Raw genomic sequence first — 14,441 nt, forward strand, 5'->3', positions numbered from 1 at the left:
TTGGGGCTACCCATTTTCAGTCCAATGGTTAGCTTCAAGTATCCTCAACTGTATCTGTATGACTCTGACAGAGCCTCTGAGGGGGGCATCTATATCTGATTCCTGCCAGTAAGCACTTCTTAGCATCAGCACTAGTGCTTGGGTTTTGCGGCTGCATGTGGGGTGGATCCCCAGATGAAGCAGTCTCTGAATGATCTCTTTTTTCAATCCCTACTCCTCTGTTTGACCTTGTATCTCCTCCTGAGAGTGTTTTGTTCTCCCTTCTAAGAAGGACTGAGGCACCCACATTTAAGTTGAGTGTTTGATAAAGTCTTTTCCCCCTTAAATCCTATAAGATCTATGGATATAGAAACTATGTCTAGCTATGTATCTGTGATCTGACCTGGAGGCCCACACATAATAGCTAATTAAGAAAATTTTATAGATGATGATAAGATGAAAAGGTTGTACTCAAGATACCAAAAGTTTAGCTATCAGAAACTGGGATGTGACTAGCTGAGTTAGGGGTGTGTCTCCATAGGTCTTAGTGTTCAGCCTGTGTTGTTTCTTGGATGGTTGCTTAGGAAAGTTCTTTTATTGAGCTTGGAATTTTTACTCATGATAGTCTTTTGGGTAAGATGTCCTCTGTGGTCTTTATAAAGGCTCTGATGTTAGAATTGGTGGCCATAGATTTAGCCACAAAGAAAAGAGAAAGTGTCTTTTGATCTGCCTTTTCTATTGACCACAATGCCTTTCCTGTCCTCAATGGCCCTAATTATAGCCACAAATGACTGGGATATACAGGACCACTACACTGGGTCTTTTTATGATTCAGTTACTAAGCCTATAATGTATGTGCCAGTTTTGTGCTGATCTGATTTTAAATGTGTGAAAATTGAAGCTAAGTCAGATAACTCCAATCACATTGGCTTTTTAGCAGCTGAACTGTGACTTGAGCCAAACATTTTAGTGCCAGGACCTTGGTTCTCAAGTTCTACTTTATATCAGCCCATAGAGGATGCTTGAGGCCAATTTGTATGAAATCACATATCAACAAGTTGTCTACTTGAGTCATCTCCCATACCAGATTCTGCCTTCTCTATCCATCTGCCCCAAAACCAATTCATTTGAAAGACAATTTTCACACCCATAACCTGTATATTAATACTTTCCAGACACATGTGCAAAGCCTAACTATGCATTTGTTTCACCCCTCATAAGCTATGTCTAGTCTGTATCTGGTATTTGACAGTTTCTGTCGTCCCAAGATTTCATGATTATCTTCACACCCAGTTAATGTTTCTGCATGAAAAAGCAATAAGCAGAAAAAATGAGGTAGAAGAAAGTTTTAAAAATTTAAAAATATAACAAAAGCATTCAAGTTTATAGAAACAATGAGTGAGGGAGGGGCTACAATAAGAAAACAACTAGAAAAACGTGAACAGTACATGGGTAGTGAGTAAGTATCCTAGTCGGTGATTAGGGACAGTGTGTAACACTTCTTTCTCATCCCACCAATCACTTCCCTGTCACAGAGCTTCAGAGACAAAACTTAAGGTAGAGGCCAACCAAATAGCACATTACATCACAAACCCTGTTTTTGTCTAGGCATCCTTACAGCTGATAAAGGAGCAGGATTCAGAGAAGAAACTAGCCAGGCCAACAAGAAGAATTGAGATCTGGTGTGAGAGACCTAACATGGTGTGGTCAGCTCCTGAGAGCTTAGCAAAGTCCAAGGGCAGAAAGACATTGATGTCTTACTTGTTTTCAGTTCTACATCACTGTTCTGAATCTGAGAAATAATGGGAATAAAGAGTCTTTCCAAAGGATGGTATTTTAGTTAGGGTTTCTATTGAAGTGACATGACCATATCAACTCTTATAAAGAAGTCATTTAATTGGAGCTGGCTTACAATTCAGTGGTTTAGTCAGTTTTCATCAGGGCAAGAAGCAAAGGCATTCAAGCAGACAAATGCTGGAGAGGTACCTGAGAGTTCTACATCCAGATTGGCAAACAGTGGGATGAAAGAGTGATACTAGGCCTGGCTTGAGTACTTTAAACCTCAAAGCCTACCCCAGATGATACATTTTCCCTCATAAGGCCATACCTACTCCAACAAGGCTATACTTCCTAATTGTGCACTGCCTATGAGCCTATGAGGCCATTTTTGTTCCAACCACTATAGATGGTTTTTACCAATATGGAATATTATCCAGAAACTTAGAGATGGTGGCAGTGCTCCTAAGTGGTAGAAAAGTGGGCTTCTCCATGCATTTTTTTTTTTTTTTGTAGTTTTATTGAATAGATGCCGTCTACTCATCTACTCAAGAGGCAGCCTAGGCCTCTTGAAGTCTTATCAGACCTATGAGTAGCAAGCTGTGACCTGGAACAACTTGTTGGCCACAACTTTGTCTCTTATGGAAATCTCTTACTTTCTAGCAGCATGTCAACCTACTCTGCTTTTTCTTGGCCATGAGCAAGAGACACTGTCTCTCTATCATTAGAGTGTGAAGGAGGAAGACTTGGTGCCTCATTCCACCAAGTACTGCAGTGTGATGTGCTTGATGAGACATGAACATAAACATTATTGAAACTTGCAGAAGAGAGGAATAGCAAATGCACACAAAGTCAAAAGAAGGTGCAGAGAGAAAACTGGATTCTCATAGATCACCCATGTAATTGTAGGAACTCAAATATTAAAAGTTAAATATCAAACATAGGGACAAGTCACTGGAATCTAGTCATCACACACTCCAGTCAAAGCAACAGCTGGGCTCTGGGATTTTCCTCATGTGACACATCAGTACCCCCAGAATCATTATGCCTGTATTCCACTAGAAGCTTCTAGAGACCCAGGAACCAAATCTCTAGCTTCTCTTAAATTCTTCCTTAATAGCTGGGATAAATCTGCATAACAGACTGAGTTTCTGAACTCAAGTTTCTTCAATTGACTCTAGCCATAACTAGCTCCTGTTTCCTGTCCAAGCAACTCAGCAGCATTCGTGGGCAAGGCCCTTAGTGTCCTGCACAATACCACTGCCTGCCTTCACACTGGGCTTTACATAACCCCAATTCAATGTCCCTGCCTTCATATCATGCCCCACACTATTGCCCTGTCTTTTCACTGTGCCCTACACTATTATCCTGCCCCTTTACCCTGTACCACACAATGCCCCTGCCCCCACACCATGTCCCACACAGACCTGATTCAATGACCCTGCCTTCTCGCTGTGTCCTATACAAGACAACTTGTGTCTTCTCTTTCCCCTTTGTTATCAAAGTGTCATGAACAACCACTCTCTAATAAAGTGGGTTCAGGGGACATTATGAAGCACAGAGGACCAAGGATTCTCTCTAGCATTTGCTTCTATGACCTCCTTATATCAGGATTGGTACCCTTTACTTCCGAAAGCCCCATTTACCTCAGTTTCTCAAGATGAGACCTGTTTCATAACATCCAAATTCTTCTTATTGTAGATCCCCCACCCTCCATGCCGCCATGCTCTGCCTTCCAAAGATCTTTTTCTGAGCCCTGAGATCTCCACGAGAGAACATCCTTCTTAACTATCCACCTTGTCTGCTCCTGGTTCCTCTACATAAGCCATATAAGTCAGTCTCAAGAGGGAAAAATAGTCAGGGCTGGAAAGGTCATCTGAGTCTTCAAGCATCATAGGAGCTGTGTTTCCAAACCTGCATTACTTGGGGAGTCTTAAAAATGCAAATGTGTGAGCCTTAATCTGGAACCACTTAATCAAAGTCTTGATGAATGGTCCTGGGAGTATGACTTGTAAGCAAGTTATTTAGGGACTCTTATGACCATGGAAAAGCGGCAGGCACGGAGTGAGTCCTACTTATGAGTCTGTACTTTTAAAGCTCCTGAAAGCTAAGCTATACCCCACTTATTTCCTGCATCCCTAGGAGAAAGAGCTAATCTTGATTCTTTAATTGGGTCCCCCACTCCAATTCAGCATTCGTATCACTTTCTAGTTGTACCCTCTTAACCCTCACCCTAATTTTTACTTGTACTCCTGTTAAGCTTGGACAATGGACTTCACAGTCCTCCCCTCACCCACTTGCTCTGTATATACACTACAGCATGTGTCTGACCAGGGTGCTTATCTTCTCACTGGTTTCTTTCATTTCAGTAGCCCCTCCCAACTGGCTTGTCACAAACCCCAAAGAGACTTTGTCATTTTAGTAGCTGAAAATTCCTTCCTACTAGAAAAGCATGGGACTGAGGCTGTGTATATTCAGAGATCAGCCTGCTTCACAACCTTGATGATCCTCCCTTTCCCCATTCCCCCAGGGACTCACAAGGCTGTGCATCCTCCAGTTCCCATCAGCTAAGCCTATAACCAAGGGTGCTTCTCTCAATGTATCTGTCTATTCATTTATCTAGTCAACAAATGTCTTATTAGCGCCCACTGTGTGCCCATAGTGCCAAAATCGATACCAAAGATGAGGAATGAGGAGGGATAGAACTTCGGACAGTATATAAACATACAGAGGACATCATAATAAAATGTACGTCTTTACACTCGAGGAATGAAGAAGTTCTCAGCGTCAGCCATACAAGGCCTTAAGAACCTAACAATCCATTGCCAGGAAGTTCTTATTATTTCCATTTCTTAGAAGAGCCTTGAGCTCAGACAATGTAAATGGTATGACAGAAGTCCCCCAGGTAGGCATTCTACCATGCAAGTAGCAACAGCAGACATAATCCCATGGTTCTTTCTAATCCATATATCTTCTATCACTTCCCACATGTCGGAGGGTCACATGTACAAGCATTTGCCCTCTTTTCTGCCTGATAAAGTCACACTAATCTTCCAAGTGTGGATTCCATGGCAGCCTATTTACAGAGCATTTCAGAGCCTCGCCTGGATGAAGAGCCAATCCCTCATCTTTAGGCTTCTGTAGTGGCATGCCCTTAGGCTTGCATTCTGTTTGTATTTGTTTCTGCACTTTAGAGGATGTAGCACTGTGTCTTGCAATGCTTGTTGCCCTGCAAATGTTTGTTGAATTAGTAAATAAATCTTGCAGTCAATTGGGGGCATCAGTTATACCCTCGATTCATTTAAAACCCTTTGCCAACCAAAGGACAGCTAGATACTCAAAAGGACACTTACTTCTCCTCTGGGGAAGCCACACCACTACTTCTCTGACTTTCCCTTGAATTCCTGCAATCCATATGGCCATATTTTAATTTAAAATGTACCCCCTCCTACCCCAGGCTCCTTCTGCAGAAGACTGCATCAAACGTTCCAATTCAGTCTGTAGGAAGACATCCTTGCAAACACATCAAAAACTGCACATATCTGCCCATTTCCTCCTGATAACGTATATGATTTTTTTTTTTATTTTACAAATCCACAGTTTAAATCCAGGTGGGAGAGAGTGAGTCAGAGAGAAATACCATTGCTTTTGGCTGATGACAGCAGCGTAATCATTTATATTTTTCCCAACCTGCAAAATGTCAACATATTAGGAGGGAAAAATGCAGACATTTCACATTTCATTCCTGATGAGATTCCTTGTCACTGGCTTGCACACCCCCACCTCCTTTCTGTGAATCATTGACATCTGGCTATTAGCCTAAGCATTTCGAATGTAACACTGAGTACCCGGGGTGTGCTGATGTCAGCATAGGCACACAGCTTAGGCTGAAGTCTTCCTTCTCTCAGGTCTGTAATGTGCTTACAGATTTGAATTAACTTCAGATAGCAACTTGCTAAGCTGTTGTCTTTTGTGGCGAGCACAGAATAGGGTGTGGAAAGAGAACAAAACAAAGATGGCTGCTGGGTTTGCCTCTTTATCTGCCTGTCCTCGTTTGTGCAAAACCTGGTTTAATCTTTCTTGTAAAGCACGCTGTGCCACATTTTCCCACTGTAATTAAAGACAATGGAGGGAAAGTTCTTTGAAGAGGAATGTGCCTTCATCAGTCAGCACTGCTGAAAATAGGTTTATGTTTCCCCAACAAGTGCAGCACACACATCCTCTAATTAGATTTCTCTGCTCCTCTTTTAATCACCACGAACATCATTATCCTTTTGGTTCCTCATTAGGAAGGTCGTGCGGTTCATAATCGCACTCATAAACCCATCCTTATTTCAGAACAAAACTGTAGCTCCTTAGATTTCAGCTATTGCCTTGATCTCCCGTGTTAGCAACAAGTTTAAGTTGCCTGTGGGGTTTGTTTCTTTGTGTGTATTTTTTTAATGTGATAACCCTCCCACCTTCCATTTTAATAGAATTGCAGCTACTTATTCAACCATTTCTGATGAAAGATGTCATATTTCCATTATAATTTGCAAAGAAAAATGAAAGACAAAAGCATATAACTATACCTCTGTCATACATAATGTACCTTACATTTAATCTTTGAAACTTTTTGAAAGACAGATTCTATCTGGTCAGGGGGCTCCGGTTAGTGAATCTAGATACTTTATTATGGGCTGGTGGTCTGGACATACGTGAAAAGCCTTAAGTGCTCCACTACATATCTAGTTTATAGGTGGCCGGGACTGTGGCCTCTTTCTAATTGGTCAACATGGCTTAATTCCAATAGAAACCATCAATCAAATTTAATTCTTGATAGTCCAATATTTATTCATTTTTATTCAACAAACTCTTCACAGGAGACCTTGTTTTGTTTTTTTTTTTTTTTTTTTTTTTTTTTTTTTTTTTTTTTTGTACTTTTTCCATTGTTTTGCTTGGTTTGGAGGTTTTGGTTTGTTTATTTTTGTGGTTGTTTGTTTGTTTGTTTGTTTATGCATTATGTATCAACCTTTGCTGAGCTTCGAGTCTGGATACATCCTAACTCATCTGGCCATATAGTTTATGCCAGTGGACTTTCCTATCATTTTGTATTTCTATAATCGGTCTCTTTGTCACTGTCTCTCTAGTTCCTTTTTCTGTAAGTAAGTATACAGGTGTGTATGTGATTGCTCTATATGGGTCAAACCCTAAGCCGTCTACATGCTAGGCAAGCATGCTACAGCCTCAGTCATTTATTTTCTTAATTTATGCTAAAAACTAACTTCTGTTTGTCTACACATCTGTCCCCTAGGTGTAATGTCATTCATAGCTTGTTTTGTGCTTTTTGTCTTCTCATTTCAGCTTTGATTTTTCAAAGATTCTCAACTTCTGCCATGAAAAAGCAATTAACTTTTAGCATTCAAGGGGTAAAGGAGGAGGGGATGGAATAATGGGAAAGGGCATAATAACATGTTCTTTCTGTCAGTTTATCCCCAAAAAGGATAGTTAATGAAGCTTGGTATTTGTGGCAGCGATTCTCATTGAACTGAGTCATTGTTAACTGTAAACAGAAATGATTCCTTAAAGGCAGCACTGGTCCATGGGAAGAACTGGGCTTCTTCAAGCAGGTCTTTATCAAGGCTGCTCTTCATTAGAAAGCTTTCACCTGTGGACACCAGCCTCCCTTGGATGCTCCAATAGGGACAGTCACTTACTTGCCAGTGTGGCTTTCAGTTATAATTGACAGTCTTTGAGAAGCTGGTATTTTACACAGGATTTCTTTATTTAAAGCAGGGTCCCCACACATTACCACCTAAGTCCTCATCATCTCGCCTGTACCCCTCCTTTAGGTGTACTTAGCAACTAAAAGCAATCTCAGCTAATCCCCAAGATGATACAACATAGAGAAATGTCCCATTCTCTGTTTTATACATTAAAAACTCCCCTTTTGGAGAACTTAGCTGTTTTCATCAAAGTCTTTCTGCTGCTCAGGAGCAGAGGCAGAAAACAAGTTTAGTTCTCTTTCAGACTGCCTTCATATACTACTATCTAGCAAGCTGGCTATTCCTGGCCTACAAGAGAATTAGGGTTATTTATACCAAGTGGACTTCTCCCCAGAATCTGTGAGAGTTTAAAGAAATTGAAGAAAGCAGGAGGAGGAGGAGGATGAAAAAAAGAAGGAGAAAACAGATGTATTAATGTACATCTGTAATCCCAGTTCTGAGATAGGAAAATCCCAAGCAAGAGTTTCAGGAATGCCTGGGCTACAGAGAGTGCAGCGTCAACTCAGATGTCTTAGGGTTTCTAGGGCCATGATGAATAACATGATCAACTTGGAGAAGAAAGGCCTTTTTTGACTTGCATTTTCATACACTGTTCATCATTAAAGGACATCAGAACAAGAACTCAAACAGCACAGTAACCTGGAGGCAGAGGTTGGTGCAGAGGGCACAGATGAGTGCTGCTTACTGGCTTGCTTCACATAGTTTGCTCAGTTTCCCTTCTTATAGAACCCAGGACTACCAAGCCAGGGGTGCCACAAAAGGCTGGACTCTCCCCAATCAATCACTAATTAAGAAAATGCCTTAGAGGCTGGCCTACAACCCAATCTTATGGAGATATGTTCTTAACTGAGGCTGTCTCCTTTCAGATGACTCCAGTGTGAGTCAAGTTGACATAAAACTATCCAGCACACTAGACAACTCAGTGATCTCCTGTCTTAACAGTAATTTAAAGCAAAAAGAAAAAAGTTGCATTTGGGGAATATATCAGTGTCAGAGGAATCAGCTGATGTGTAAGAAGCCCTTGGTTTAATCTCTAGCGGCAGACGAAAAATAATTTAGACACAGAGAAAGAAGCCATTAGAATATAGGTTCTTTGAAAGTAGAGACTTACAGAAAAAGCATGGCATATCAGACATTGGGTATGTACCATGACCTACATGTGATCAATATCCTTTTATGGACTTGGGTGTAAAGGTTAGGTGTGGGTCCTCTCCCCTGACACTTAGTAGTAAGCATCCTCTGAATCCTTCATGTGCAATAGCCTCTATGAGCCCAAGTCACTCTGACCCTTAAACTTCTCCATCATCCATACCAAAATTTTACTCAAAGTTCAACATACTTGTGAAAGATCTAAATAATCTAGCATTCATTCCAGCAAAGAAGTAGAGAGGCTGGGGATGAAAACATCCATCCACAGAAGCAGTTGCCTCAATAGCATGACTACTGTGTCTCAGGCACTGCCTCAACACTGGGTTCCTTGTTCTCCATGCTATTATGTCAATTTGCAACAAGAAAAGCACAAAGTACCTTATCTGAGGCTACATCAATAGCAAGGCAGCATCAGGTGGTAAACTGAAATTGCTCAGACTCCAAACTTATGTGGAGGACTTTCTCTTGTGAGTTATCAACAGTTTTAGCTCAAAGAAAATTTAGAACTCACAAGCAAGATAGAAGGATAAGAAGGCAGAATGCTCCAAACATCTTTGCCCAATCACTATGCTACTTGAGAGTCTCACTATCAATGGTTCTATGGACCTGCTTCTTTGTCTATTATGCAGTCCTACCTTTTCTTCAAACCATCATCCTTTCTACAGGCACACCTCAGTGCCATGTTGCTAGAGCAGAGCACAGCACTTAAACTTTGTCTTCTTCTTTCTTCTTTCTTTTTTCTTCCTCATCCTCCTCCTCCTCCTCCCCTCCCCATCCTTGTCATCACATTCTTCTTCTTCTTCTTCTTCTTCTTCTTCTTCTTCTTCTTCTTCTTCTTCTTCTTCTTCTTCTTCTTCTTCTTCTTCTTCTTCCTCTTCCAAATCTGAAGAGTCTTGGTTCTAGATGAAAACCCCTTCCCAGGCTATTTTCACTAATAATAATTTTAACAAAAAAACACAATCTTGAAATCACTTTGAATGTTTATCGTATTTGTTAAAGTAAAAACTGGTGTTAGTTGTCCTGTATCTGGAGAAGACTATGCAACTGGCAACCGAAGAAGCCACAATTTAAGTGAAGGTTTAGGACTCTCGAGACAACCATTCAGCAGCCATCACCGACATCAGAGTGAGGGAATTTATCCAGCTCCCTGAAGCATAGATTCACTCAATAGATTCACTGAGCTATGTGGGTGTGTGTGTGTGTGTGTGTGTGTGTATATATATATATATATATATATATATATATATATATATATATATATATATATATGCAAAAGCCAATTCCATCTTAAGGCATTAAGGTGTGCCCAAACACATCCCAGGTGTATATATCTCATGTTGATTAAACAATACCAATCTGTTCCTTTCCATACTCTGGCACAGAGAAACAGTTACTTAAATCAGCAAACTGACTGTGACCTATAGGAGCCCAGAGGGAGCCACTGAGTTCAGAGCCTTTCTTTTTTTATTTTTCTTAGTTAAGCAGTGTTACTTACTGTAAGGACACAATTTAAGACGCAGCTCATTGCAGATGTTTTTTGGCCTGCAGCCCTCCAACATAGAGGTACATGGATGTGAGCCACTGCCTGCCTGCTTTGCACAAAGCCTCAGAGCCATCCTGTAGGGCACCATTCTTCCTATTTGGACCAGCAGCCAAATCGCAGATGTTTCCAGGATTTGTATGAGAAAAAGAATGTTGTTTTTAATCTGTATCATGGTGGATTAGATTAATTATTGGACTGCAATACCCACTTTTTATTGATTGATTAACCAAGGTGCTTTGGTTGTAAATTATGATATCACCTGATACACCAAGCAGGTGCTTGCCTTGCTTGTTAAATAGAGAAGCAGCTCCCTGGAGCTGCATTAAAATAGGGGCCAAAAAATGGAGGAAAGTGGTCTAGGCATGTTTCTAAGCTTCTTGCTGTCTTAGAAGGGGACAGTCAAGTAATGATATCAAAAGCCACACAGCAATGATTGTAGTCCCTACTGAAGGTTATCTGGCTACATATCAACTGTTTCTCCTAGCACCAGGGCACAGTATCCATAGACTCAAAAAAAAAAAAAAAAAAAAAAAAAAAAAAAAAAAAGCAAGCAATGGAACTTTATATCCCATCACACATTGCCTCTTCTCTTTTTGCAGGTGGGAGACCTAAAGCTCAGAAAAAGAGGCAGACTGCTAGTGAGCTCTGAGGCGTATAATCTAATTCCTAGCCCATCATCCTATAGTGCTGAGATATCTGGACACATGAAGTCTTTTTGATCAGAGAGTAAGAAGTGCTGACAGAACCAAGGCATAAACTTTGTAGACAGTGACTCAGTCTATTTCAACTCCAGGTGTACAGACTGTATGATCTTAGGCAAGATGTATAACTGTTCTTTTCTTTAGTTCTGTAGTTTATGAATTGGGACTAACAACATATTTTAGGGTTTGTTTTGATGGTAAAAGAATTTAAATACATTTAATATTTTATCTTATGCTTGGCCCACAAAGAACATGATATGAACACACCATTTTTTTTATCTTCAGCACAACAAGAAAACAGTGGATTTACTAAGCCATTACACTCTGGGATACTCAAAAGGGGACAAAAACAAAACAAAATGTGCCTTTAACCTTCTATCCAGTGAGTCCCAAGCATCTCACCCATACCACAGGAAACACATATCCCTCTTTAGGGTTCCACTTCCTTCAGTCCCAGATCTTCCTTTTTTATGGTTTGCTTCAATTAGATCCTCCACCTCTTCATGACAAACATCCCCCAAAAACATCTACCTCACTAACCACCTCTTTCTTGATAGTGGAACATGGGCTTCAGTTGTTTCTAAAATTAAAATCTACATAGTAAATAAGATAAGCACAAGTATACATAAATGTTTACATGTATGAACATATATAACTAGTCATATATAATATATAAGTTTGATTATATATGCATATTGTATACTTTTAAACAAAAGTATATATGTATGTGACTACCCTTCAGTGCCCAAAAGTTATACATTTATAGATTCAACTGAATGCACATTGAAAATTGTGTGTTCATACCAAAATTCAGCTTAGTAGTAGAGTAGTTGTCTAGCATATGCAAAGTCCAAATGCCAGAGATGAGAAAACCCAAATGAGGAAGAAGAGGAAGTAAGTGGAGCAGGAAAAGGAAGGGGCAGAGGAGGAATGTGATGACAATGGAGAAAATAAGGAAGGGAGAGAATATTATCTATAGTGAATAAATACAGGTTCCTTCTTCACTGTCTGTAAGCAATATGACAGCGATTTACATTGAATTACATGTCAAAAATAATCTAGTACTGATCTAAAGAACATAGGAGTATGCATGCCGGTTCGGTGAAAGCGCTTTGCATTTTATCTAAGGTCCTTGAGCATTTGCAGATTGTAGTGTGTATGTAGTGGCTTCTGAAAGAGGATCATGAAGATGCTGAGGTACAGCTGTGTATTATAGAGACCAGTTTAGGAGACATGTAAGCAAACATCCAAGGCTTATGAATCTGCATTGTTTCACTCATTCACTTAGCTTAGGTAGGAGAATTACAGGTTTGAGGTCAGCTCCGACTGTACTAAAAGACTGTCCATTCCTGTTTCATCCACGAAGCAATATGAGAATTACATTGATCTTCAATGTGAACATTTTCAAACATATTACATTCTATAGGCAGATACTATAAGTAAGGACATGTGTTGACACTGCTAGACACCCCAGGATCAGGCTAATTTTCATAAATATTTTTTGGTCTCCATGGGTTCTATAGTCCTATGATATTCTGACACCTGCTTATGTGCGTGAATATTCCATAGTAAACATACAGAACAGAACAAGCCAAATTTCAAGATATCATCAAATAAGTATCATATTTTAGCCTATAAGAATATTGCATACATTGCAAGTCAAGGGGAAATTGTCCTGTTTTGAAATTCTTGAGAAAGGAAGAGCTGCTGACACACTGCTAGATTAGTCTTGGCCATCCCTAAGAACAGATCTGAAGCTACTCCTCCCTAGGCAAGGCTATCACATAGATTGATAGACAAGTCAATGACTTGGTTCTGGTCCAAGAAGATCCTTGGCTTTTTAAAAAGCTTTCCTGACAGGTCATTTTGCTTCCCAAAGAGTCAATGAAGAGTTCCCTTGAGTTGTTGTTGGAAGAGGTGTGCTGAGAGCTGTGCTGTCTGTCTGCTTATCTTTCTCTTTTGTCTCTGATCCTATGGAAGCATTTCTGTAGCTTTCTCTCCTTTGATGGTGCACAATGTTGTATCACCTGGGGTACATTTACTAGTGAGCTGCTGATGAGGGTCTTTCTTACAACTCCAAGTGTTTGCAAATGATGCTCATGGAAGAGGCCACTAGACAGGGTTCAAAACCTTCCCAGGTGTCCTTGAACTTAGGAAAGTGGCAAGAAGCACAGCTGGTTGTCTTTCTGAAGCATAGTGGAAGAGCCTGATTCATGACAATGGGGTTTTATTTCCCTGTGTGTGATTCTGTGGAGCCAGAGGAAGGAGAGAGGAAAGAAAAACAAAAAAAAAAAAAAAAAAAAAGAAAGAAAAAGAAAAGAGAAGAAAAAACAGGGGAGAATTCCTTAAATCGAAGCCACCCAAAGAGTGATAGTTTGTTCTGGGGATGCAGAGTTTTGTTGGTGGATATATTAAAGCCAGTGCTGATGGCTGAGATATACCCACCCATAGTCTTAGGTTACCATTTGTTGAGCAGCTTTGAGAAAGGCCTCCCCATACCAAGACTGCATATACAACGTTTGAAGTCACGGTCTAGACTTCTATTACAAAATCTCTATTTCCCTTTCCCGCACGTTTGCTTCTCACCCTGGGGACCCTCTCCTTTTTGCTAATGCCTGTCTAGTTTCTGATTACCTCTGTCTATACTAGAGCCCATTTCCATGGGAAGGGGATTTTTACAGGCACTGAAGGGGTCAACATGCCTTAGCTTACTATAGAGCCCTATCTGTTGCCCTGATCTTGGGCTTATGTACTTAAGTGGCTGTCATCAACTCATTCTGTCCTATTTTGGATTTTCAAATTTTCAAAGGAGGTGGTAGTAGTCAAAGCAACCCATAAACTCCCCCCCTTTGTGTTCCATATTCCTACTGGGCATTGTCTAGCTCTGTACAGGCTCTGTAGAAGGATCGGTGGGTAGGGGTGGGACTGGAGATTACTGCCTCAGAGAAGCATGACTTGCATTTGCTTGTCAGGGGTGAACTTGGGGCCCTGTAGGATACATGCTAATGAATCTGTCTCTTTTTTCCCCCTACACAGGGCCTGGAGCAGTCATTGATGGTGTAAACTCGGCCTCCAGAGCACTGGCTTGTCTCTGGCTCTCAGGGACCTTCTTTGCCCACTTCTTCATCAAGTTTTGATAAGAAACCATAGGTCCTCTGAGCATCGCCTGCTTCTCCATACCACAGACTTTAATCTACACTGCGGAGGGCAAACCAGTTTGGGCTTCTTTTTGTTTGTTCTTGACTATTTAGTTTTTTTGTTTTTTTTTTTTTTTTTTTTTTTCGTTTGATTTCTGGGATTTTTCAATTTTATTTGATTTTTTTTTTCATTTGAATGAATGGGGCTGGGGGTTGGGATGGGCAGGGTTCTACCAAGGGTAGGCTAATCATTCATTGGTGTGCCCCAAAATGGAATCTATTCCTGCTACCTTGGCCTTCCTTTTCTCTACTTCTCTTCTTACCACCAATCACACTCACTCACACACACACACACACACACACACACACACACACACACACACACAAAAGC

The 14,441-nt window shown here is 40.6% G+C and overlaps 1 protein-coding gene across 3 annotated transcripts in view; it reads left to right on the plus strand.

Moving 5' to 3' along the window:
- The window catches only part of OPCML (opioid binding protein/cell adhesion molecule like), a gene marked incomplete at both ends in the record, with an annotated part of 1,083,292 nt that extends 1,069,242 nt beyond the window's left edge, over positions 1–14,050 (plus strand). For all 3 annotated transcript variants that reach the window (XM_080929744.1, XM_080929745.1, XM_080929743.1), the window contains one exon: positions 13,950–14,050. In XM_080929744.1, the coding sequence (XP_080785870.1) occupies positions 13,950–14,050 (101 nt within the window). The remainder of the gene's footprint in view (positions 1–13,949) is intronic.
- Between the last annotated feature and the right edge of the window lie 391 nt (positions 14,051–14,441).

This window comes from Micromys minutus (assembly GCF_963924665.1).
Source record: "Micromys minutus genome assembly, chromosome: 16".
Taxonomy (NCBI): domain Eukaryota; kingdom Metazoa; phylum Chordata; class Mammalia; order Rodentia; family Muridae; genus Micromys; species Micromys minutus.